This window comes from Peromyscus californicus, unplaced genomic scaffold (genome assembly GCF_007827085.1).
Source record: "Peromyscus californicus insignis strain IS unplaced genomic scaffold, ASM782708v3 Scaffold_4__1_contigs__length_199733344, whole genome shotgun sequence".
Taxonomy (NCBI): domain Eukaryota; kingdom Metazoa; phylum Chordata; class Mammalia; order Rodentia; family Cricetidae; genus Peromyscus; species Peromyscus californicus.
Genome location: NW_026294562.1, coordinates 94,791,690 through 94,819,024, shown reverse-complemented (window position 1 = coordinate 94,819,024; position 27,335 = coordinate 94,791,690). Strand labels below are relative to the sequence as shown.

Below are 27,335 nucleotides of genomic sequence, written 5' to 3'. Positions count from 1 at the left end.
ATGTTTTAGGGAAAAGGAGTAGTTATGTGGGTTGGGAGGGTGTAAAGAAAGCATGTAAGGAGGTTTCCAAAGCCAGGCCACTCAGGACTAGGCTCTTTGCCAACCAGTGCTTCCACAGGCCACACCATGTTTCTAGCAGGTAAGTTATTTCTGACCAGATATACTATTCTTGGAGGGAAACCTTGCTAATTCTAAAGGCAGAAATAAGAACATCTCATCTTGGTTCCTTAACCTGTGTCTCTGAGTTTGATACTGTGTTTAATTAATCAGACATAACATAGAGGACATTGCATGTGTACAGATCTATACCACTGAGGTGAAAGGTGGCTGACAAATTTACGAGTCACATCAAGAATCATTTCCACATTTCTATTCATACACAGACATATGCAAGGTACAGTTTCAGGATTGACTGTTTTTCAGTTTCAGGCCAACATCTTGCAGTCAGGAGCATGCAGTGTATGAATACTACACAAAAGGATGGAGCCTGTAAACAAGCATGTGCTCCTTGTCTTAAATCCTCTCCTTGCCCCACAGACGTCAAGATATGATTAAAAAAATAAACTAATAGAAAACACTGGAGCATCCACAGATCTTCTGATAATTGTGAAAATTAGACCTGCAGAAGAAAAAACGCCACAGAGTCAGGCACAGAAGGAAACCTGGTACCCATCTCACTCTGCACAAGAACCTATTCAAATGGATCAAAAGCCTTATGGAGAGGGTGAAAATAAAAGAGAGTCCATACAAAAGTCTGTAAGGTCTGCCCACCCAAGACTAGGTAGATAATGCTAACTTCTGCAACTTTTAGCTTGCTAGAGGATAGCAGGAGAAACACTTCAAGATCTAGGCACAAGATTTTTGTTTCAAAGATCCAAATAGCATAGGAAACTCCATAAGAACTGACAAATAGGAACATGTGAAATTAAAAAGCTTTTGCACAGCAAAGGAAACAATCATCAGAGTGAAGAGATGCCTGCAGAAAATGGTAAAGGATCTATACTGACTACATACCAGACAGGGGACTAATATCAAGAATATATAAAGAACAGAAAATTAAACAACAAAATCCAATCAATAAATAGGCTACTGAACTGAATATACCATTCTCAAAAAAAGAAACTCAGATGCCAGTAAGTGCTTTAAAAAGTGTTTAACATCCTTAGCCATCAGGGAATGTGCTTTCGTGGAAGTAGAGTTGCCTTCCAGCTCCTGAGAAGTATTACAGGTAACACTTTACATATTTGCTGCTTTGCAGGCTGGATCAGTATGTTCTCAAGTGGTCCACACCTCAGCATCTTGTAAAGAATAAGACGTTACAGAAGCAAAGACCTGGGTCCCCAGGAACAAAGAGATGGCGCAACTCTAGGCGCGGTGCAGGGACAACTTCCCCTGGCGCTGTACATACAGCACAAAGAAGACAGAAGGTAGCAGGAGTTACAGCACTGAATCCTGCCAGGCCAAGACAGAGATGGTACACATCGGGCAAGTGATGGATCATTTAATTTGAGCCTGAGTAATGGTGGGTAATGATGAATATCTTCATGTAGTTTCTTAACCCTGGGGTTGCATCTCCCAAGTAAGGGGCTCTAACCATAGATATTCATCTATGGAGTTCATGACCCTTAGGCTTGCTTGGGACAGTCAACAGCCCAGACCAAGATACAGATATTTATCTAAGGCATAAGGGTCTATAAAAGTCAGGGTAGTTCTCCATGCAGACAGGAAAGCCACAATAGTATATATAGTTACACATACATTTGTACATTAGATAATGTCTATGAAAGCAGTTAGTTCAGAACAGTCTTTAGTAAGTTTAGTCAACCTTTATATACTCACACAGATACAGTCAAGTATATATGTGACTTTACAAAACATTTTAAGTTGTAAGTCTAGTTTCTGAACTGTGAAAAGGTCAAAGTTCCTGACGTAGGTAGTCAATTTTCCAGTGTTTCTCCTCATGTATAGCATTTCAACAGCACAGGAGATATTACAAGGAAATGCCAGGCCACAAAGCAACAATTTGAGGATGCCTACTCTTCTTTGTTGTTGTTGTTTTTTGTTCTTTTGTTTGTTTGTTTGTTTTGTTTTGTGTTTGAGACAGGGTTTCTTTGCATAGCCCTGGCTGCCCTGGAACTTGCTTTATAGACCATGCTGGCCTCAAACTCAGAGTTCTGCCTTCCTCTGCCTCCCAAGTGCTGGGATTAAAAGCATGTGGCACCACTGCCCAGCTGCCTATTCTTCTGATATGCAGCCAAGGATGAGCAAACTAGATGCCACTGAGCAAAGGAGGCGGCACAGGGCACAAGTTCTTTAAAGATACAAACAGAGAGGCCAAGGCTTGGTCCTTGCATCAAAGACTCCACAGCTGCACATGAAGGTGTGGGAGAGACTGTTCAATATCCCGCATGAGATTGTTATGGCCCACCGTGAAGTACTCCCTCCTCCCCTGTTAAAAGGCTCAGCTGAGACTGACATAATATCACATTCTGGCTTCTCCTTTCTGGCTTTTTGTTTTGTTTGTTTGTTTGTTTTTGTTTTTCAAGACAGGGTTTCTCTGTGTAGTTTTGGTGCCTGTCCTGGATCTCACTCTGTAGATCAAACTTGCCTCGAACTCACAGAGATCCTCCTGGCTCTGCCTTCCAAGTGTTGAGATTAAAGGCATATGCCACCCCACACGGGGCTGGCTTTTTTTTTTTTTTTTTTTTTAATGTCTTTGTTTTTTCAGTTGTTCCCATTTTCATAAACCTCCTGCACCTACCTTTTCAGATCCTTGGCAGTGTGGCAGAGCAGAAGTGTTCCTTCCTAAGGATTAGTTTGGCCCTTGACACCGACTTTGCATGTCTAATTCTGCACTAGGAGAGAGTCAACACAAAACAAATGCCTAATGTGATGACAGCTGCTATTTTTCCTTAATATTTTATTTTTTATTTTATGTGTATGAGTGTTTGCCTGAATATATGTCTGTAGTACCCAGGGAGGCAAGAAGAGAACAATGGATCCCCTCCCCTGGAACTGGAGACAATTGTGAGCTGCCATGTGAGTGCTGGGAATTGAACCCAGGACCTCTGGAAGAGCAACCAGTGCTCTTAACCTCTGAGCCATCTCTCTAGCCCCTTGTTGCTGTTATTGTTGTTGTTGTTTTAATTTGGTCTCAGAAAAAAAAATTCAATAACCAGGTTTTACTTAAAAGTTTACATTAGACAACTAGGAAAAGATCCTTCTTAAAACTAGGTTATTTGACCCTACAAGATTTCAGATTTCACAAACTCTCACAAGAATTTGTACCACATTTAATGCTTGAAAACAGGTTTCTCAATAATACAAAGATGGAAATGTGTCAATTGAGAAAGAATACATATATTACACCTAAGCTGACATTTACATAAGACAAAAACATGTAGTCTGTATATCAAAAGCAAAAAGTGTAGCTACTCTAAACATGGAAAACTGTCTGAGTCCTATTTGATGAGGACTTACCTCAAGCCAGGCATGGTGGCGCATGCCTTTAATTCTAGCACTGGGGAGGCAGAGGCAGGAAGATCTCTGAGTTCAAAGCCAGCAAGGTCTACAGAGTGAGCTGTAGGACAGCCAGGACTACACAGAGAAACCCTATCTCAAAAAACAAAACCGCCGGGCGGTGGTGGCGCACGCCTTTAATCCCAGCACTCGGGAGGCAGAGGCCGGCGGATCTCTGTGAGTTCGAGGCCAGCCTGGGCTACCAAGTGAGTTCCAGGAAAGGTGCAAAGCTACACAGAGAAACCCTGTCTCGGAAAAACAAACAAACAAACAAACAAACAAACAAAGAACCTTTACCTGAGGAGCCATCACACTGCCTCATTTCTTCCACTCAGGAGGCAAAGGCAGGCGGATCTCTGTGAATTCCAGGCCAACCTAGTCTACAGAGGACAGTCAAGGCTACACAAAGAAATCCTGTCTCAAAAACAAACAAACAAACAAAAAAGAAAACTTACCTCTCACCATTAGGTCCCACTCTATTGATTAATTTTTCCATGGCTTCTTCTGTCTCTTTTAGTTTTTCTTGCAGTTGTATAAGCTCAAAGTTGGCTGAAAGACAAGCATCAATCTAAGAACCATCACATTCAATTCCCTAAACCCTTCCAAGAAAGGGCTAGCCAAAAAGATCTGTGATAATCCAGGCTTCTTCAGAGACTCAAGAGAATAGACATGAGCTTCTCTAATACAATCAGCACAGAAAAGGCTTGGAGGTCTGGCCACCAGGATCAACAGGATACATACTCACTTAGGGAATGATAAATAAATCACTCCCCCTCCCACACAGTAATCCTGCAGAGTGGACTAAAGAAAACATCCAACACTGAAAACACACCCTGCAAAGTCACCCCAGAGTAAATGCAGAAGGTAGACAGATGACGGTGTGCGATCCAAACAGTGCTTCTGGGTAAGGCACCAAGCCTAGACAGTACTAGAAAAAAGAATTAGGACTCTGAGGTGAGCCATTTGCCTCTACTTATGGTCTGGAAATCCTAAACTATGGTTGAGAGCTCCATGCCCAAAGTTTTCTAACCCTAGTGTCTAGGGTAAAGAATAGATCATGCTAGGGTGTCCCTAGACGCAGATTTCTCAGATAGGGTCAGTAGAATGGACAAACACACACACACACACACACACACACACACACACACACACACACACACACAGAGACAGAGAGAGAGAGACAGAGAGAGAGAGACAGAGATGGGGGAGAGAGGGAGAGAGAGAAAGACTAAGACACTAAAAGCACAACAAAAAAATAAATAAATAAATATTCAAAACATGAAGTAAACTTTCAGTCAGTAGGAAAATTAAATGCTGCTCAGCATAAATGACCTAGATTTCTATTTCATACCTCTGTGTAGCCCTGGCTGTCCTGGAACTCACTCTGTAAACCAGGCTGACTTCTAACTCAGAGATCTGCTTGCCTCTGCCTCCTGAGTGCTGGGATTAAAGGTGTGCACCACTACTGCCTGGATCTAAAAGGCCTTTTAAGGCAGTTAATACCTGTAAAGTGGGTACAAACTGCACTGTGTGGTGCTGAGGTTATTGTTATTTTTGCATGATTCCTAATTAAAGGATAAAGCTGGCTCACTGCTATTGCCATTGCTATAAAAAGCAGTCTTAGGAGTCCATTTTACCATTTGATGTACTTCTTTCTATCTCTGACAAGAGACAGTCTTAACAGTCTGTTTTTCATTTTATTTATTATTAGAGTGTGCTTTTTAGTTTGTTTTTATTTATTTTTGTGTTTTTTGTGTGTGTTATTGGAACCCATGTAGGTTTCCTAGTGGCTTTACCCAGCAGGTCCGCATAAAGAGGATGATTAGGACCACAGGCCTGAGTACCAGGTGTCTGAGATGGTCTGCACTTGGCTGTGCTGGGGGAAGTTTTTTGCTCCACCCCTTGGCATTCCTTTAAAAGCCCTTTGGCAGAAACAGTCAGGGCCCAATGGATTAGGATCCAGGCCTTCTTAAGGCTATCCTGTGTTTTCTGTTTCTCTCCCCTCTATACTTCTATCTAATATTTCCTGCTGCTCCTGCTCAAGAGCACCCTGGGGAAAAGTGGGGGTGGGATGGCCCCCCACAGTGTGTGAGTGTGAGCGCGCGCGCGCGTGCGCGCGCGCGCGTGTGTGTGTGTGTGTGTGTGTGTGTGTGTGTGTGTGTGTGTGTGTGTGAAGGTCAGAAAACAACTTGCTGGAGTTGGTTCTGGGCCTCCACTCTGTTGAGGGAGGGTATGTCTTATTTCTGGTGCACTTCATACTCTAGCCTAGCTGGCCTGCAAGCTTCTGGATGATTCTCCTGTCTCTGCCTCCCATGTCAGCAAAGGAATGCTGGCATTACAGAAGCATACCATAACATCTTGCCTTTTTACATGGGTTCCAGAGATCAAACTCAGCAAGCTCTTTTACCCAGTGAATTCTCTCATCGGTTCAAGACTTCTCACTGTCTATAATTTCTTTTAATTACTGATATATGTACCATTATTATCTCATGATGAGACATAGCAGCTTTCGTTAGATTCTTGACTGTTTAGGATTTCCGAAAAGGATGTGGAATGTGATTGAGGATTTAACACAACAGTGAATCCAGAAATAATTCCAAAAGGAGATACAACCTAGGGCAGACACTTCTGTGGCTCATCCTCACTTCATTCTACTGATGTCTTTCTTTTAAAAACTTTTGATGAGAAAAATGTCTTTTAATTTGAAAATCCTAAAAATAAATTTAAAAGCAAACAAGAAAACCTTCGATGGCTGAGGTGGAACAGACCTTTAACCCTACCACTCAGGAGGCAGAGGCAGGCAGACCTCTGTGTGTGAGGGCTCCACAGCTTCTGCCCATGAACACCAACGAGCCATCAACAAGCTCAAGAATTCATGCTTGCCTAAGTTTTACTCAAGACATCCAGACATGATTCCATAATGCTTTTGACAAGTCCTTTCTTCCTAGGTAAGGCCTCCTCACAAGTTATTTTTCCCTCTGTGTGAAGAATATGTGTGAGTTAAGTGTGCAGGTGCCACACAAGAAGGTGGCTGACCCGCAGTGCCCTCCTCCTCCTCTGTCACTCTCTCCCTTACTCCCTTGGAACAGGGTCTCACAGTGAAGCAGAGGCTCCTTGGCCTGGCTGGCTGGCTGGCTCCCCAGTGCCGCAGTTACAGGTGTGCACAGCCATGCCTGGCCTTTTACCTAAGTGCTGGAGATTCCACCTCAGGTCTTCAGGCTGGGTAGCAAGTGCTTTACCTTACAGATCCTACTTCCTGGCATCATTCTAATCTACATATTCTTAGAGAAAAGGACTATGCTATATACATTTCATTACCCCTGACAGCACAGCTCAAGACCAAAGGGTCAAGAGCTAATAATAATAGACTGTGTCACTGATGCAATTTCTCCCTCAGTTTTCCTCTAAGAAATAAACAGATTTGCTACAAATATTTTGAAGTCTGTAAGTGAAAAGTAACTAAGCCAAATGTTTAATTTGCTAACATGTACCAAAGAACTAGCAGCCTTGTACTTTTTGCGCATTAGCCCTTTAAGGCCCAATATCCATACACTTTTGAGAAATGCTTTGGGGACATAGCCACGGACTGTCCCCCCGACTGTTTTCCACTCCAACTCAGTAAAACTGAATGCATGGGAAGGAGCACTTACTAATCTTCCTGTGGGAGTTCCCAGGTGGGGCAGTGGAGCAGTTCCGATCCTCTGCAGTTTTCCCCTTTGAAAGCTGAGGATGAAGGAGGTACAGCACATCAACAGCAGCTCAGAACCTCAAAGTCATGGAACACCGCATGTTAAATGAAAAAAACCAAAAAGCTGGGAGACAAAAATTAAGTCAGAAATCAAACCAAGTATCAACATTAGAGAAATGTCCTTTTAAAAGCCACTGAAAGGGTCAAGAAGATAAAACTGATCAAAGCACAAAGGAAATAAAATCCTTATAATCGTCTGCTCTACCCATGCTCATCGAAGTGACAGGTGACGTGTGGCACCCCGGGGACATTCTCATGCTCAACTCAGGCTGCCTGCAGAATTCCTAAAGAAACTAAAATCTCCTCACTTTACTCTAAGCATGAATGTAAGGTGAAGGTTCTACACCTCTTCACAAAGAACAAGTCTGTAGTCTACAAAAACCTACTTGGAGGTGGAACTAAATAGGGGGTCTGCCTTAAAAGACCCAGCAAGACACCCCAGAACCAGGAATGTTGTGCTTAGTGTTTGGATATGACAGTTTTGTCTTGGGAGAATTACAGAAATGACACTAGACACAGTATCTTATACCCTGGAACCATTAAATATGGAAACCCTGGTTTTCATCCTATGAACAAGCCTCTTCTTAGAGCATCTTTATGGTCTATCAGCTTGCAAAGATGCCTAGTCTTTTGTCCTTTTCCTTTGAATTATAGTGCTGATTGGATTATGAACTAAAAGATCCAGGTTTAAACCCTGGCCTTACATTTTAGTTGTAAATCTAGGCTAAGATTTCTTACCTATAAAACTGAGATATAGCAATCTTAACTAGTTCAAGGAGATGGGTTTTTAAAGAGATGATGGATTTGAAAGGGCTGTGTGACCTTTATAGGGTTTCACTGGAGATGATTTTTATTACAACAACATTAGATTTTCACTGACATATGTCTAAGGGAATTCCACTTACCTTAAATAGAATGTACAGTATGTACAAAAAAATTCCAAAGCCATAGATCGGAATGATCTGGCCCATCAGTCCTCTTCCACTACCCCCTCCTCCAGCACCTCCACCTGCTCCTTTGGCCTTTGCGAAGGCCTCTGCAAGGTGGGACCTCTGGAAATGAGCCCCAGGCATCTGACCATCTGAGGGTGCTGAGTGGTGATGCATCATAGGTGGAAATCGGCCCAGTTTTCCTGAAAAAAATTAATTACTCAGCTTTATCTCTCTTTTTTCTGTTTTTTGTTTGTTTGTTTTTCGAAACAAGGTTTCTCTGTGTAGCTTTGGAGCCTGTCCTGGAACTCAATCTGTAGACCAGGCTGGCCTCAAACACACAGAGATCCGCCTGCCTCTGCCTCCCAAGTGCTGGGATTAAAGGCATGCACCACCACCGCCCCGCCAGCTTTATCTCTTTTATTTTAAATATGGGTATTTCAAAAACATCTTATGCATTGAAGTTCAAATAATAGAAGCAACTCAAACATGTTTAAGAAAAAAACAGGAATTTGTAGAAAGATAGAAGTATCATACAGATACAAACATGTTGTGGTAATCTCTACCTGTTCACTAAACCCATTTCCTCTTCCTTCTGGGTCCATAGCTAAACTACACTTCCCAACTTCCTGTAGAGTTAAATGTGACAGAGTGCCAGCCAAAGGAAGTTGGCCTATAAAGCTTCCCATAGGTTCAACTACATGATCATTTCCTTCTGTAGGATGGATACTAATGGCCAGGGAGACCTTAAAAGTCATATGTTGCAAATGGCAGAGCCTCCATCAACCTTGGTTCCTAGGTAACTGTGGCATAGGCCTCTGCTGCTGCCACCCAGCTAACTTAGGGCCATCTGGTCCTGTTTGTGTAAGTGAGAAGCGAGCTTTCATTGTGTGAGGGCCATTATATACTTTGGAGTCTATCTGTTACAGTGGTTAGCCACCCCTATCTAATACGAAAGGAAATGTAATGTAGCCTCAGGAGAGCACAGAACCAGAAACTGGAAAGCCGTCAGGAACCAGGCCGGCTACTTTCACATTCCAGCTCAAAGCCTCTCCTCTCTATGGGACCATAGCCTTTCCCCTTTATTTCTTTGCTCACATCTTCAATCCCTTTCTTCAGATAGCTCCTCTAATTTCTTTGTGCCCACAGTAGAAGACAATCATCCCAAGCCTCTCAATTTGCAACTCCTTCAAGAAACTAGCTAAGACTGGCCCTAATTCCAAATTCCTTTGAGGAAGACTGAGTACGCAGCTTTGGGAGGCAAGCATCCCTTTGAACCGGCTATAACTGAGCAGACAGGATTCAAACAGTAAAAACAGGGTCAAAGGCCCAATCCGAGAAGAGCTTAGAGAAGGGGAGGGTTGTCATCCATTTTCTTGAATTTTTAAAACTCCATTAAGAGTGGCCAAAAGTTAACACCACAAGCCCAATTGGAACAACGAGAGGAAGCGATAAGTCTTCAAAAAAAAACCACAAGTAAAAGTGTTTGAAAAACAGTGTTGGGCCAGGCGGTGGTGGCGCACGCCTGTAATCCCAACACTCGGGAGGCAGAGGCAGGTGGATCTCTGTGAGTTCGAGGCCAGCCTGGTCTACAGAGCTAGTCCAAGACAGGCTCCAAAGCTACAGAGAAACCCTGTCTCGAAAAACAAAAAAAAAAAAAAAAAAGGAAAAAAAGAAAAGAAAAACAGTGTTGGGGTAACACTCTAAAACACAGAACACCAGAAAACAGAAGAACCTTAAAGAAACAGTAAAACTACAAATTTGCTATATAAGACTCCAACAAAATTCAGGATTTCCATCCAATACAGAAGACCGTGAACAGAATCAGGAGGAATGAAATCCAGGAAAAATCTCTAACATTTAAAACTGAAAAGGAACTAGATATCTATACTATATAGGAAGAGTCTGCCACTCAATGACATCACAGGAATTCACAGCAAAGGGACCAAAGATATGAGGAAGGAACTTACAGAAAGAGAAGCCTAATGGCTGCCAACACATAAATGATGAAATTCCAAGTATGACAGTGGCTGATAAGTGGTGAGTCAGCAATACTAACAGGGTATGTGACCAAAATGCATAACTAGTGAGAAAGGACTTTCTACCCAGCAGGATGGTAGAAAGTAGCAAAAGTTGGCCAAGATATGGGAAGGCAAGAATTGCTGTGCACTGAGGTAAGAGTACAAACATACAGCCAACCAGCTAAGTGGCACACCTGTCCTTTGTGACACTATACATAGGCTGGATGATCCAGTGGTCCCTCCCTGGTGAGTAAATCTGGAAAAAGTTCTCAAATACAGTCATCATAGGTGGGCTGAATTATTCACTACAGATCTGTGATGGAATGCTCACTATGATGATGTAGTAAGGAGCTTCAAGTAACTGACCCCCATAACTGGAAATGAAAAACTGAAATGGATTTGATATAAATACAGAATTTTATATTTTTAGAAACTATATTATAAGATTGTCTACAGACAGACATGGTAGCACATACTATAAACCCAGAATTTGGAATATAAGGCAGGAGGATTGTGGGTAAAACTGGCCTGGGCAACACAGCAAGTTCCTGTCTCAAAAGTGGAAAAGGGAACCGAGCATGTGTAATAGCTCACAGGTAAACAGCTGGCCTGCCATACCCAAGGCTCTAGATTGAATCCCCAGCTGAAACACGCAAACAGAGGCAGGATAGAAAGAGCAAGAAGACAGACAAGAAGGAAAAGGATGCCTCACCACCTCTCAGTCTGCTCTGCCTTTCTTGCTGGCTGAGAGTCAAGAATTTTGACTGGACTAGCAAAACCACTATGAAGATGGCCTGCACAGAAACAAGATTTACTCTCTGAGGTTTCTCAAATAGGAGTATTAAACCATCTAATGAGTCAGACATGGTCACATGTCCCTATAATTCCAGCACTAGAGAGGTGGAGGCAAGAGGATCAGGAATTCAAAACCATCCTTGGGTAATAACCAGCTAGGCTAGAGGAGACACTGTCTCAGAAAGAAAATGGGGTCAGGGAAGGGGAGGGGGCACAAAGAGAGATAGATGATAGATTAACTAATGACCATGCTTAAGCCCCAAACTTTATTACCTCTCCTTTCTCATCTTTGAACTGTATTTTTCTGAGAAAATCTTACAAGCAGGTTTGTAAACCATATTTATAATCAAAACACATGCCTGGACCTACCTTTTACTGTACAGTAAGAACTACTTTGACTTTTTATGACCTATGCCTTTATCTTAACAGCAGTCCTTTCTTATCTGTAAATATGTACCACTTACCTCTTAAGCCACCTTTGGATAAAATTCCTCTAAACAAAAAGTCAGGGCTAGGGATGCAGTTTATTTGGCAAAGCAGCTGCCTAGCTGTTGCACAAATTCTAATTGGTCTTATAATAAAAACCCGGAGCCAGATATTGGGGTAAATGCTGAAAGATCAGAGGAAACAAGCCACAGCCACTTCTCACCTCACCACCTCCTCTGCCGAAAGGGGAAGATCTTGTCTCCTCCCGCCTTATATGCCTTTCTCCGCCCAGCCATATCACTTCCTGTCTCCACCTCCCTAGTGCTGGGATTAATGGCATGTGTGTTTCCCAAATACTGGGAGAAAAGGCATGAGATCCCAAGTGCTGGGATTAAAGGTGTGTGCTACCACTGTCTGGCTCTGTTACTCTTTTAGACTAGATTAATCTCATGTAGTCCAGGGTGGCCTTGAACTCACAGAGATCCATCTGCCTCTGCCTTCTGAGTGCTAGGATTAAAGGTGTGTGCCACCACTGCCTGGCCTCTATGTTTAATCTGGTGGCTGTTTCTGTCCTCTGATCCTCAGGGAAATTTTATTTGTTAGAGTACAAACAAAATATCACCACACCTGTATGTCCAAGGCTCCAAGGTAAATCCCCAACACTATCCCCCCAAAAAGTATACCAAAATATTCTCTTAATCTTTTAAACTTAGATATCAATGACATCATTTGAACAATGTAACTTCAAAAGCTACAAAATCACATCCCATGAGTGCTCACTCATGCATGCACGCAGAGCTAAGGTACTTAAATGTGTCTCTCTTAAGAAGCCCACACCTACACACTGGGTTTATAGTATCCTTTTCTTAGTAAACTCAATTTCACTTTATAACAACCCCTAAATTCTTTCCTATGGCATAAGTGAAGATCCTGGCTATACCCAATATGAGAGTATCTCTGAGGAACTTCTTAGTTCAATACAACAGTAATGCTGCATTGCATTTCTTGCTGTGAATGATAATATCATGCAAGTTGAACACACATAATTTCTTTGTATTCCTTTTAAGCAAACACAAAGGTATAAAGGCTTAAAATAAAGACATTAGAGAAGATACATATGACCTGGCTTGAGGCTCAGTAGGTAAAGCACCTGCTTTGCAAGCATGAGGACTGGAGTTTGATTCAAGAACCTATATTTAAAAGTCAGGCAAGGTGGTGTGCATTTGTAATCCTAGTGATGGGAAAGTGGAGACAGGAAGATCCCTGGGACTTCATGACCAGCCAGCTAAGACTACTTGGCATGTTGTAGGTCAGTAAAGCACCTTGTCTCAGACAGACAGACAGAGACCAAGGAAACCTGAAGTTTCCAATGGCCTCCAAATATATCTACACACATGTGCATACACACTCAAGCACATACATGGGCCTAAAAAGAAAGGTATTTTTGTACTTGTAAAACAGATTTTGAAGTTCTTATGAAGAGACTATCTTTAAGTGGACTCCACCCTTAGGTAGGAGGAAGGAAAGGAGGTTAGACCATTAGCTACTGGGCATGGAAGCTGCCTTCTGCCTTGTATCCTTTTTTTGCGGGGGTGGGGTGGTTTTTCGAGACAGGGTTTCTCCATGTAGTTTTAGTGCCTGTCCTGGATCTCGCTCTGTAGACCAGGCTGGCCTCAAACTCACAGAGATCCGCCTGGTTCTACCTCCTGAGAGCTGGGATTAAAGGCATGCATCACTGCCACCCGGCTTGTATCCTTTTTTACCCATACTCCCCTCCAATAATTTTCCTTTCCCTCTCAGCATTGGCTTTGGATGCCATGGAAGCTAAGGGGAAACCCTTCATTTCAGAGTGGGTCAGCCCAAGAATGGTGCCTCACACCTATAATAATAACATCTGGAAGGCCAAGGCAGAAAAACTGCCATGAGTTTGAGGGCAGCCTGGATACCACAGTGACTTCCAGGCCAACCTGGACTATAAGTAAGCCTGTCTCAAAACATGAGAAAAAAGTAAAATGATAAAAAAAAAAAAAAAAAAAAAAAGAGTGGGTCAATGTGGTGGTCTGAGTAAGAATGCCCCACCACCTCTATGAACTCATATAGGTAAATGCTTAGTCACCAGGGAATGAACTCTTTGATAGGATTAGAGGGATTAGGAGGTGTGACCAGGTTGAAGGCAGTGTGTTACTAGGGATGGGCTTTGAAGTTTCAAAAGCCCATACATACCAGGCCCAGTCTCCCTTTCTGCTGTCTATAGATCCGGATGTAGAACTCTCAGCTATTCTCCAGCACCATGTCTGCTAACATGCCACCATGCTCTCTGCATGATGATAACAGACTAAGCCTCTGAAACTGTAAGCAGCCCCAGTTAAATGCCTTCCTTTATAAGAGTTGCCATGGTCATGGTGTCTCTTCACAGCATTAAAACAGTGACTAAGACAGTCAACAAAGGAAGCACAACTTTGGGCAGAGAAATCACCCTGTCACCAGCTCTTGTTCTGTTTACTGATGTCTCTTAAATTGTCAAGAATCATATTAAGTGATGAATGTTGGCTTTAAGGTTATTATGCAATTTATTTTTTCAAGAACGGATTTTCTGTATAGTCCTAGATGTTCTGGAATTCACTGTAGACCAGTCTGACCTTGAACTCAGAGATCTGCCTGCCTCTGCCTCCTGAGTGTTAGGATTAAAGGTATGCACCACCAGCGCCTAGCTATGCATTTTTTAAAAATTGTAGCCACTGAGATTAACCCCCAGAACCCATGTAAAGATGTAAAGCAGATAACTGACTCCACACAGTTTCCTCTGGCCTTTTACACATGCTATAGTATGGGAACCCCCCACCACAGCTCGCTCTCGCTCTCTCTCTCTCTCTCACTCACACACACACACACACACACACACACACACACACACCCCTAAATTTAAAATGATACCAAACACAAAAATGATCTTAAATGTTTCCATTTGTTTGTTATCCCAATAATTTTATGAACTGTATCTGCTCCTTAAAGGTTTGAAAAACATTTTGTTTCATTAGGTCCTAGCACTTTTAATAAATTATGAAGTTTGGTTAGTTTTGATTTTTTTTTTTTTTTTTTTTTTGGTTTTTCGAGACAGGGTTTCTCTGTGTAGCTTTGCGCCTTTCCTGGGACTCACTTGGTAGCCCAGGCTGGCCTCGAACTCACAGAGATCCACCTGGCTCTGCCTCCCGAGTGCTGGGACTAAAGGCGTGCACCACCACCGCCCGGCTAGTTTTGATATTTTTTAAATTTAATAAAAATACATCAGTTTTATAAATGTATTCTTCCTTAGACTATTATATACATTTCATCAAAACATATAAAGTAGCTCAAAGGTATATGTAATTTTTCTCTATATTTTTCAAATAATTTCATTACTAATTTTGGATATTTATATTGTCTCTAGCTTTCCCAGGGGTTTTCTATCAAAGAACCAGCTCTTGTATAAATCTGCTAAATCATTAACTCTTATTTTTAATTTTTAGTATTTTTGTCTTTCTTATAACTAGTGTGTACATAACTTCTATTTTATTTTATTTGCTTATTTTCATTCTTTCTAGTATAACAACATTCAAGGATTTGAATTGTTGTGTTACTAGATCTTTGGCTACTTACCAAAATGAAATTTTGTTTCTTAGATACTTTAAATTTAAATATATTATTTTATTAATTATAAAAATTCAAGCAATATAGGCATAATCTCTTCTCAACCATATCTTTAGCCAATTCTACAATGTTATCTATTAGTCTATTCTTTCAAATATTTTTATATACATCAATTCACATTACATTTTTTGAAGGCTGAAATGTCCTTTTTTTTATGCTCACATCCTTGCCTATATGGGATCTATGATTCCAGGGAGTGGTTTTCCTGGGTTAAGGGGTATGTGTTTAAATTTAATAAGTATTCTTGAATTGCACTCCACAAAAGACTATATGGGTTCACACACAGCAGTATGTATCCATATACATTTTCCTACATCCTGGCTGATCTTAATAAATAATCAATATTTTAATTTATAGTTTGATCTCTGTAATATTTAGCAACTTTCATTTCTAATGGACTATTTTTTTCCTGTTGCTGTCTTAGTTAGGGTTTCTATTGCTGTGAAGAGATACCATGACCACGACAACTCTTATAAAGGAAAACATTTAATTGAGGTGGTGGCTTACAGTTCAGACGTTCAGTCCATTATCATCATGGCAGGGAGCATGGTGGTGTGTAGGTAGACATGATGCTGGTTACATCTTGATCAGAAGGTAACAGAAAAAGGTCTGTGACACTGGGTGGGATCTTGAGCATAGGAAACCTCCACCCACCCCACCCCACCCCCCTGCACAGTGACACACTTCCTCCAACAAGGCCATAGCCACTCCAACAAAACCACATCTCCTAATAGTGCCACTCCCTCTGATATTACGGGGGCCAATTACATTCAAACTACCACATCTGCCTTAGAGGTTGTTAATCTTTTTTATTGCTGTTTCAAGTTTTTCTTGTACTAATTCAATACAAAATAGGATTTGTAAACATTTTACTTTTCAAAATATATTGAGATTTTCTCTTAAATTTGTATAAGTAAACTATGCCATGGAAAAGCATTTTTTTCCTGTAGAATACAAATGGTAATATAATTATTATATATAACATTTTATTATTATATTGTATTAGTTATCTATATGGTCTATCTAGTTATTTAAAGCTAGGAAAATAACTATTATGATTTTAGTTTCTTATATTGTGTATAATGGTTTTCATTTAGTTAAAAATCTCTCTTCTCGAAATTATACAATAAAAAATGCCTAGCCAGTATATAAAAAAGCAGTCTTTCTCTTGACACAATCTAATACATCAGATGGCTACTGATCAATAATCTAATTTAATGTATGTAGCAACATGCTCTCAAACTCTTTTACTGTTCTAACAGGCCTTCCAAAATGCCAAAAAATTAAAATCAGATAACTAGATAAAAAAAAAAAACCATCATTTTAAACTGCAGACTGATGCTGTGGTATAATCCTTCCATACACTGTGAAGATGTGTTGCTCTCATTGTTAATAAAAAGCTGATTGGTTGATGGCTAGGCAGGATTTTCAGGACAGAGAGAATGCTGGGGAGAAGGGCAGAGTCTGGGGAGATGCCATGAGATGTAGATCAATCAGGATAGGAAGTACATACATGAGGCAAGCGAGCCTTGGGACAGCACACAGAAGAACAGAAATGGGTTAATTTAAATTATAAGAGCTAGCTAAAAAACGAGCCTAAGCTATTGGCTGAGCGTTTGTAATTAATAATAAGTCTCAGTGTGGTTATTTGGGGAGCAGCTGGCGGGAGAGACCTGATAGGTAGACATGATGCTGGTTACATCTTGATCAGAAGGTAACAGAAAAAGGTCTGTGACACTGGGTGGGATCTTGAGCATAGGAAACCTCCACCCACCCCACCCCACCCCCCTGCACAGTGACACACTTCCTCCAACAAGGCCATAGCCACTCCAACAAAACCACATCTCCTAATAGTGCCACTCCCTATGATATTTCTTGGCCATAAAGATTTATTAAACATGAATTTTGTTCAAGAGTCTGCCTAGGTAAAAAGGAAAAGAGCCCTAAATAAAATAGAAATGAAGTTATTTCATGGAACAATGTTGATAATAGGGAGCATGTCCACAACAAGGGCAAACAACAAGTAAGGTTATCACCAAGGTTTTCAATACTATACAGATTCCACTTTTAAACACTAAAAGGACACAAACATTTTAAAAAGAAGAAAGGGCTATCAAATGGGGTCAACTGCTTAAGGAAATGAGAGACTGAGAACAAGGAAACACTGCCAAGTGAGTCTGGCATCATTGAGGAAGTAACAGGGGTTAAGGAAAGGGTAGTAGAGACAAGAAGAGTTCGCACACTACTGTGCAGTACATGAATTCGATACCCTGGATCTTGGATCAGGAAACCAACTTAATGAGAAAGGTGCTTGAGGGGGATTAATCTAGCAGTTGAGTACAGGGCCTAATAAGAAAGAAAGTAGAGTCTAGAAAAAAAATAACCGAAAGCTATTACAGTAAGTTAGCTGTGAGGTTCAAGTGCTGAGGTGATGGATAGGACAGAGAGAGAGAGAGAGAGAGAGAGAGAGAGAGAGAGAGAGAGAGAGAGAGAGAGAGAGGAGTCCAAGGCGATCGCCATGTAATTAGCAGAAGCATTTAATAGCAAACATAGCAGAGAGCTAGGAGAGAGAGTCAAATTACTCCAAGATTTAGTTTACTAGGAGAAGATAACGAAGGGATGGAGAGGCCCATGGTTAGGGTAAGGCTGAACACTCTTGGATCCGAGGCATTGGTGGAACACAGCAAGAAATGTTATTTGACCGCTGTCAGCTTGAACAGCAACCCTGTTCAACCTAAATGGCAAAGCTAGAAAACTGGATCAACTCTTCCCAACACCAAAAAGCCCAGAGGAACAGACCGATCCATGCACAAAGGAGGAATGATCAAAGACAACAAAAGCAAACTAATAGCATAAAAGTCAGAGGACAGAAAAGGCCACTGAAAAGCCTAGAAGGATGAACTGACTGACAGCTGGGTGTGGCTATACCTACAATCTTTGTACTCAGACATGGGCAGGAGGATCAAGAGTCTCTGGCTGTCCTGCCACCTTAGCCTGTGCAGTGGGACTGTCTCAAAACCCCACCTGGTTAAAGACTACATGGCAGATTTTCAGATGCAACTTTTTTTTTTTAAGTTTTTCAAGACAGGGTTTCTCTGTGTAGCACTTGCTGTCCTAGAACTCTGTAGATCAGGCTGGCTTTAAACTCAGAGATCTATCTGCCTCTGCCTCCTGAGTGCTGGGATTAAAGATGTGCACCACCACTGCCTGTTGATACAACATATTCTTGAGTAACAGATGGATCGTCACATGATAGTTTGACTGCTGATCGTTTTAGGCAGTAACAGAAACTGAAGTATAGTAGTCTACTTCCTTTATACATGGTCTCACTTTCTATAAGCTTAGTTACCCATAGACAGCCATGATCTAAAAATATTACATATGTAGAAAATTCCAGAAATAAACATTATAAAATACACACCATTCTGAGTAGTACGATAAAGTCATACCACCTCACCCTATCCTGCCTAGGAAGTAAATCATCCCTGTATCCATAGTAGCCATGAGGTGTAGGCTATCTGCTTGCTAATCACTTAGTATTCTCTCAGTTATCAGGCTTGACTACGGCAGCACTGCTCAAGTGACCTTTATTTTACTTAGTAATGGTCACAAACTGAAGAGTAATGATGCTACCATTGCAGCATATTGTTACAATTGTTCTATTTGTATTATTAGTTACTGGTATGTATTACTATACCTAGTTTATAAATTACATTTCCTCATAGTTACATATGTGCTGGGAAAATATACACACATACATAAATAAATGTATTTGGAAAAAGTGGGGGAGAGAGAGGATCTAGTCTTTCAACAAATATGTAGGGACAGCCACACCATATTCCATAGTCATGTGTAAAAATAAGAAAATGGATCTGTATTTCACACCATACTAAAAATTAACATGAAATAGGTGAAAGACTTAAGTATAACAGGTAAAAAGGTGGTGGCGCACGCCTTTAATCCCAGCACTCGGGAGGCAGAGCCAGGCGGATCTCTGTGAGTTCGAGGCCAGCCTGGGCTACCAAGTGAGTTCCAGGAAAGGCGCAAAGCTACACAGAGAAACCCTGTCTCGAAAAACCAAAAAAAAAAAAAAATTTTTAATTAGAGAAAACAATAGATCTAAGTCTTTATGACCTTGGATTAGGTAGTGGTTTCTCATAGGTAACAGCAAACTAACAAAAAAATAATAAATTTGACATAATTAAAATTTAACACTTTTGTCCTGTAAAAGACACCATCAAGGAAATGAACCCAACGCACTGAGTGGGGGAAGGACTTACATGTGGTGGTATTTTACTTATACTGAAATGTGATTTTAATTGTATGTTAATAAATAAAGTTGTCTGGGGGTCAGAGCTATTAGAGTCATAGCAAGTGTGTGGCGGCGGTGGCGCACGCCTTTAAGGACCTGGAGGGCGGTACATTCAGGCAGTGACGAGGCAGTCACATGTTTGGGTTTACAACCAATGAGAAGGCAGAACAGAAAGACTATAAAGACATACACACACAGGAAGTAGGCCCTTTTTGCGGAGAGCTCTCTTGGCTGGAGAGGATCCCTGAATCAGGAAGGGTGAGGCTCTTAGCTCTGACCTCTTGGCTTTCTTCTCTGAATTGGCTCTGTGTTTCTTATTTTATAAGACCGTTGGTTACATCTACACTTACAAATCACTTTTCTGATGAGGGCTAGTATCCAAATTATTACTGAATTCTTATTAAGACAACCCAATTCAAAATGCCCAAAAGGTCTGAATGGAGATGTCTCTATAGAAACACACAAGTGACTCATGGGAGTAAGTCTCAACACCAACACTGAATGAATCCTGACAAGGCAAGAAATGAATACACATCTATTGGAACTAACCCAAAAGGTTATTGACAAAACCTGTTTTAGAATGAAAAGAGGTTACTCATATCACAGAGCTGTTGAAAAGTGGAAAGATAATTTGGAGAGAAATGGAACATACAGGATAAATAGTAAAAATAACTTTTACAACCTAGAAGGAATTCTTCATTCTAACAGTTCACATATACACCACTGAACACTTTACAACACGCCTGGTGCTGTGTCAGACAGACTAACTAAAGTGACATGAGGCTAAGCCCCAGTCCCAGAGCATTTGCAGATGACAGAGGACCGCAGCACATGATCCCCCTGCCTCAGCCAAGTCAGTGGCTTTCTCAGTTCTAGCCCACGTACACACTCTGCAGCACAAGGAAGTGGCTATCAACTGTCACATATCAGTCACTCAATAAATATTAATCTGAACAAACCTCTGTCAAAGTTTCCTGCCTTGGTCTGTATGGGGTATCACTCTCCCAAGCTGCCTGGTTATTCAACATGGCCCTTCTCAGTCTCTCTAGTGGTTCTTTAATTCCTCAAAGATTCTGTGTAGTTGTATGTTTCCCCAGTCCCACCAGGCCCCTGCAATCCCATGGCCCACTTATAAAATAATCACTCAGAAGCTTATAATTATAACTGCTTGGCCATTAGCTCAGGCTTATTACTGACTAGCTCTTACACTTAAATTAACCCATAACCCTTATATGTGTTTAGCCATGTGGCTTGGTTCCTTTTCTCAGTTCTGCTTTGTCATCTTGTTTCCTCTGTGTCTGGCTGCTGACTCCTGACTCAGCCCTTTCTCTTCCCACAATTCTCCTTGTCTGCTTGCCCCACCTATACTTCCTGTCTGACTACTGGCCAATCAGTGTTTTATTTATCAACCAATCAGAGCAACACATATTCACAGCATACAAAAAGACATCCTACAGCAATTCTGTCTCAATCACTCTTTTCCTTTTGCAAATGTGTTCATTCTTAAGGAATTCATTATAATTTCCAAAATGCATAGCCATAATTCTGACTTTCCCCCTGAGCTCCTTGTATCTCCAATATCAGTCAGTTTATGTCTTTTTATATGTTTATCATCTCAAACCTGAAAATGAAACTCATTTTCCCCTTCTAAACCCTGCTTTTGTAGATTCATTCCCTCAGACTTTGACTTTGACCTAAAACCTCTATAACCAAGGATGTATTTGACCAGTAGGCTGTGGTCAGAACACCGAAGATAAAGAGATTCTTCTCTTTATACAGATAAATGGCCTCCATAGGGAAGCCTCACCTCTCAGAGCTTGGTGAACCAAGTTTCTTATAACAGATAACCTCCAATGTTTTAAAAGTCAACAACAATAAGACATGTGGAAACCACATATCACTTTCACACCTAGCCCCCAGGGCTCCTGCCATAACTCTCTGAGTTTGGTGTTCATTACCATCATTTTCGTTAGCAATGGGAACACACTCTGACGCTGCAGCATTAGCAGCTCTGCCATGGGAACATCAAAGTATACTTACACAAATTAAGTTGACGATGCCACCATTAGGCAATGCAATCTTATGGCAGTGGTCTCAACCTGTGGGCCACAAACCCCAAATGAACGTCAAAAAACACAAATATTAACATTATGATTCATAACAGTAGCAAAATTATAGTTATAAAGTAGCAATGAAAATAATTCTATGGTTGGGGGGTCACTGCAACATGAGAAACTGTATTAAAGAGTTGCAGTATTAGGAAGGTTGAGAACCACTGTTGTAGCTAGAGTTTTCCTGCCTGGCCCACAGTCAGGACAAATCTCTCTCACCCGCCAGCCCCACAGCCGCTCAAACCCGACCAAGTAAGCACAGAGACTTATATTGATTACAAACTGTATGGCCGTGGCAGGCTTCTTGCTAACTGTTCTTACAGCTTAAATTAATCCATTTCCATTAATCTATACCTTGCCACATGGCTTGTGGCTTACCGGCATCTTCACATGCTGTTTCTCATCATGGCGGTTGGCAGTGTCTCCCTCACCCAGCTTCCTGTTCTCTCAATTCTCCTCTCTGTTAGTCCCGCCTATACTTCCTGCCTGGCCACTGCCAATCAGTGATTTATTCATTGACCAATCAGCAACACATTTGACATACAGACCATCCCACAGCACACTGTCTTATGGAAACACAGTCTATACGGACTTTATGCAGCTTCCATGGGCCCAACTTCTCACATTCCCCTTCCATCTAATTCATTTGCTGTCCACTACTTTAATGTTTTCTGCTACTGAGCCAGGTCTTTTCCCCCCAACTTTTGTTAGCATCCCCATAACCAATTCACCTAACAAATTATTATGTGTTTAAGTTGCTTGGCACAGGGTCTGTCTCATGCATTCAGTATACAACACCTAATACATAACTGCATTAGAGTATGTGCTTTTACATTTCACTGAAAAGTAATCAGGATTTGCAATGATTAAGTAATCATAAAACATATGTAATACTGGGGCTGGAGAGATGGTTCAGTAGTTAAAAGCATTGGCTGCTCTGCAGGGGACCCAAGTTTGGTTCCCAGCACCCACATGGCAGCTTACAAATCTATAACTCCATTCTACAGGATCCAGCACCCTCTTCTGCCTTCCATAAGCACTGCCTATACTCATATACATAAAATAACTCATAATATATATACAATATGATTTGAATGTTTTGAAACTTTATATATGAATGAAGGGAGGTGATAGTTGTACATATGTACTTAATGACACTGAACTGCTACCTAAATTTGTTTAAATTTTAAGTTTTGTTGTACACATATAGTCTACCACATTTTTTTCAGAAAGACGTGTCCTTCATTTTAATATTTTATCATTTTCACCCTAAATATATGACCTTAACTGGTTGCAATGAATTTCATTTCTTCTTGCCTTAAATACTTGACATGTTTCAAAGTACAAACATTACTGTCAGAATGTAACAGCAAATGCTCCATTTAGTTTGGTACTAACTGGCTGTCACTGAGATGGCTTCTTCCCCTCTTCTGAGCTCTTCTTGCTTTGGTTCCAGTCTTCATCTTGCCTGAAATATTTTAACATTTAGTGTTTGGCCACAGTGCCTACTGTTGGAGAGGAAACTGGCATTAAGACCCCTGGCCTTTCCCCATATTAAGCTACCAAGACTTTTGGAAAGTAGCAGAGTTGGTATATTTACTGAGGGTTAGAAATCAAAGCCATGAAGAGGAGCCTGGAGGCTTGGCCACTGAGATCATTACTGGGTCCTGAATGTCTCTCTCTCAAAGGCCAAACTTGTGTTAAAACTTTGGTGTCCAGGTTTGTGCTGTTGGGAACTTATAGAACCTTTAAGAAGTGGGGGCCTGGTGGCAGGTCTTCAGGTCACTGGAGGTGTGCCCGTAAGGGTGATTGTAGGAACCCAGCACCCTCCTCACTCTTTGGCTTTCTGGATCCTAATGTAAGAGGGTTTTGCCCTTCATATGTTCATGCCACGATGCACATATGAGGACAAAGGTCCTCACATAGGCTCCAAATACCAGGCCAAACCAATACAGAATCTCCAAAACTAAGAGCCAAAAATAAACCTTTCTCTTTATAAGTTGACTGTCTCAGACATTTTGTATCACAATTAAAAAAACAAAACAACAAAAAAACCTGACATCATGACACTATAGTATATTCATGCTACTCAACCCCCACTTCCTTTTATCTGGGAATGATTAATTCAATATCTTGGCCCAGAAATGCAGCCATGCTGATATGTATAGCTCAGTTCACCAATATTGCTGACCAGTATCTTAAATAAACCTCCAATTTATTTACCCATTCTCCACATAAAGAACATTTAGATTATTTCCAGTCTTTTAGTATTACAAAGTTTTAAGTTATGAATAGGATTTGTGTTATTTTTAAAGACTTGCTTTAATGGGGCTTGGGGATGGCTCAGCAGTAAAGGCACTTACCATACAAGAGTGAGGACCTCAGTCTGGATTCCTAGAACCACTCAACAGCCTGGGATTGTAATACCAGCACCCCCTTGATGAGATGGGGCATGGAGACAAAAATCTCTACAAGCTAGCAGACCAGCTAGCCTGGTGTACCCAGCTGCAGAGAGACCGTGTCTCAAACAAAGTAGAAAGCAAGGACTAACATCTGAGGTCCTCTAACCTCCGTGTGTGTGTGTGTGTGTGTGTGTGTGTGTGTGTGTGTGTGTGTGTTTGCATGCACATATGCTACACACATGCATTATACACAAACAAAAGAAATGGATGAGGGCCAATAATGGCTCAGTGAGCAAAGGTCCTGGTTGCCAGGCCCCATGACTGGAGTTTGATTCTCAGGATCCACAAAATGAAAGGAGAGAATTGGCTCCTGTCTTGTAGCCCACACTTTCTTACCTACTCCTCTAAATAAATAAAGAGATGTAATAAAAAATTTTAAAGAAGCAGATGAAAAGAGCAGAATAAAAATATTAAAGACATTAAAATTTATAGTTTTTCTAACACTGAAAGTAGCTGCGTAACAACCTCTAAAAGTATTTAAATATTCAATAAAATGTAACTTGACTCAATCCAAACAGTTTATTGAAAGAGTTCCCATATTTAGGTTTATTTGATCATTAAGTTTTCCTTTAGTGTATCATTTAGATTTGGCTAAAAGCTTAATGGCGTTCCAGAGCTGAGTTTTACTTTCACTTGATAATAACCACCATATTGCTCATGAGACAAACACAAATACACTCTCACACTATTAACAAAAGAATTTTCTGAAAGTAGCATTAACCATCTGTAGCATTTCATTCTTGAGCAAATAAATCAATAAAGAACTGGATGTGTTTATATTTCTTATTAGAGCAGTTCATGAAAGGTCTTAATGGGGCAAATAAATCAATAAAGAACTGGATGTGTTTGTATCTCTGCTAACCACAATTCAAGAATGGTCTTAATGGCCAGGTCCTTAAGATGCAGAAGCTTCTCCCCGAACATTGATGTTGTAGCGGCAATACTTAACACAACGACTTAACGTTGGAGCTGGAACAGCTCTGACTTATTCCTTTCCAGTCTCCTGCCAGGCTATCTCCTATATTCTTTGAACACTCCTTCAGAGCACATGTCTGATGTTTCATAAGGATAACAGACATGTTAAGACATCTGTCCTTGGGCACTTATATACCAATACAAAGGTACCAATTAAAGTAACAAAGAATAATCAGATATATGTGGCATATAATGCATATGTAGGCACTTCTGTAGCTCAGAGAAATAAAGACTCAATGAGCCCTACATCACTGAAATACATAGTAGCAAAAGAGACTGAGCTATTATTCCAGGGAATGAGTGCCCTGGAAAGTGGCCAGTAAAGAACCATCCCTTTTAAGTATGAAAGTGAAGGGCTTATAGGACAGCATGGCAGGCATGCTCAGAGTGGGAAAGGCTCCCAGCCAGTGCAGGTGGTGGACAAGACTCTGTTGATGCCAGTTCTAGCATCTTGGAGCATTCTACTACCCTGAAGTCATTCAAAGTCTGATTCAACTAACACTGGACAGAGTGTTAGCTTGACCCATTGTGCTGATGTTTATGTTCTACAAAAGGTACGTACGTACGGTAACGCAAAGGGATCGCTACCATGACCAAGAAGAAATGAATACCCTCTTAGTGGCTATAGCAACCAGAGCAGGAGCTGTGCAGTTCAAGCTCGGGAAGACAGGTTTAAGAAGTTTTTAAAACAGAGAGACTCAATTCCATGTCATGAGACCTTAAGAGGAAAGCTCTTCAAGTACACTGGTGGCTGGACATTTCAAAAAATCTCAACAAGTAGGGGGAAAAAAGATGGAAAAGTAAATATAAAGTGAAGTCAGGAGATAAGTCCTTGTAAAAGGTCAGAAAGATGAACAAACACAGAAGCAATCAGCATGAGTGACTCGGACTTCCAAAAGCTAGGCAAGGAGGCTATGGTCCAAAACAAGCTGAAATCTGCAAAAATGTCAGCAAAATAAACAGTGTTCTTAGTGAGGTTAGAGCAAAAAGGGAACTTGCCTGGTGATAAACATGATGCAGAGAAAGCAGAACTTCTTGGCTTTTAGTTTCTGTGCATTCTATCAACAGGGGCAACCTTCAGATTAAATGGATAATTAACAATACTAAGCGGGGAAGTTCCAGAGGAAGGTATGATCAAGTCTACATCAAATAATTTCTACCAACACAACTGAGAAATAAAGTCACTGAATTAAAGACAACTGTATGAATTACACAAGTAAAGCTGAAGCCTGAAAAAGATCCAGATGATTATTGCTGCATTTTGCAGAACATAGAGTGGCTGGTGAACTCTAACACTATAGAGAAGCAGGCATGCTGTAGCTCTCCAATAGATTCTGAAAAGAAGTCTTCCAGTTGGGGGGCTAGGGATATGAGAAGAAAGAGCCATTATATATTCTTTTCTGATCATAAAAGAAATATATACCCATAAAAGAAAAGCGCAGAAACATGTAAAGAATAAAAGCCACCCATGATCTTACAGTCCAGATATAACAACTGTTAAAATGTGGACATATTTCTAATGAATACATATTTTTATTTTCATTTGTATCACACAACATACTTGTCTCACTTAAAGCTCTTTGTGAATATAATTTATAAAATCCATACTAGTTTAGCACATGAAGGCAATACCAATTATGTAACCATAAAGAATGACACAATTAATGGTGATGATTATAGCTCACAAACTCTAATAGTGAAAATCTTGATACCTAGGAGGCAGCATGCATTAATTCACTCATTCTTCCATGTGTACAGTAAATACTATCTACATTATGTATCCCTGATCTACAGCTGGATATACAGCCATGAGGAGATGAACATAAATCCCTGCCCTAATGGGGACTCCTTTCTAAGTGGGAAAAGAGACAATAAAGATAATGATAAATGCTGAGAAGAAAAATAAAGCAGGAAGAGTATATATAGTGATTCAGGAGACTGAAACTTTAACTGAAGTAGCCAGAAGTCTACAGACACACTTTACTCAGAACCCTCCAAAGAAGACATCAGATGTCATTTCAGTGAAGACATGAAGAAGAAGGAGGTCAAGGGAGAAAGAAAGAAAGAAATTAAAGATTTCCTAGAATTCAATGAAAATGAAAGTACAACATACCCAAACTTATGGGACACTATGAAAGCAGTGCTAAGAGGAAAATTCATAGCTCTAAATGTACACATAAAGAAGATGGGGAAATCTCACAATAATGACATAACAGCACACCTAAAAGCTCTAGAACAAAAAGATGCAAGTCACTCAGGAAGAATAGACACCAGGAAATAACCAAATTGAGAGCTGAAATCAATAAAATAGAAACAAAGAGAACAATACAAAGAATCAATGAAATAGAGA

General features: G+C 40.7%; 1 protein-coding gene across 6 annotated transcripts in view; it reads right to left on the bottom strand.

The window, feature by feature from the left end:
• The window catches only part of Ric3 (RIC3 acetylcholine receptor chaperone), a 59,483-nt gene that overhangs the window by 17,525 nt on the left and 14,623 nt on the right, over positions 1–27,335 (bottom strand). For all 6 annotated transcript variants that reach the window (XR_008213203.1, XR_008213202.1, XM_052714129.1 and 3 more), the window contains exons 2-4: positions 8,173–8,399; positions 7,170–7,242; positions 3,975–4,068 (exon numbers count right to left, since the gene is read on the bottom strand). Coding sequence is in view for 4 of the 6 variants with exons in the window: in XM_052714129.1 (XP_052570089.1) it covers positions 3,975–4,068; positions 7,170–7,242; positions 8,173–8,399 (394 nt within the window). In the remaining 2 variants the exon portion in view is untranslated. The remainder of the gene's footprint in view (positions 1–3,974; positions 4,069–7,169; positions 7,243–8,172; positions 8,400–27,335) is intronic.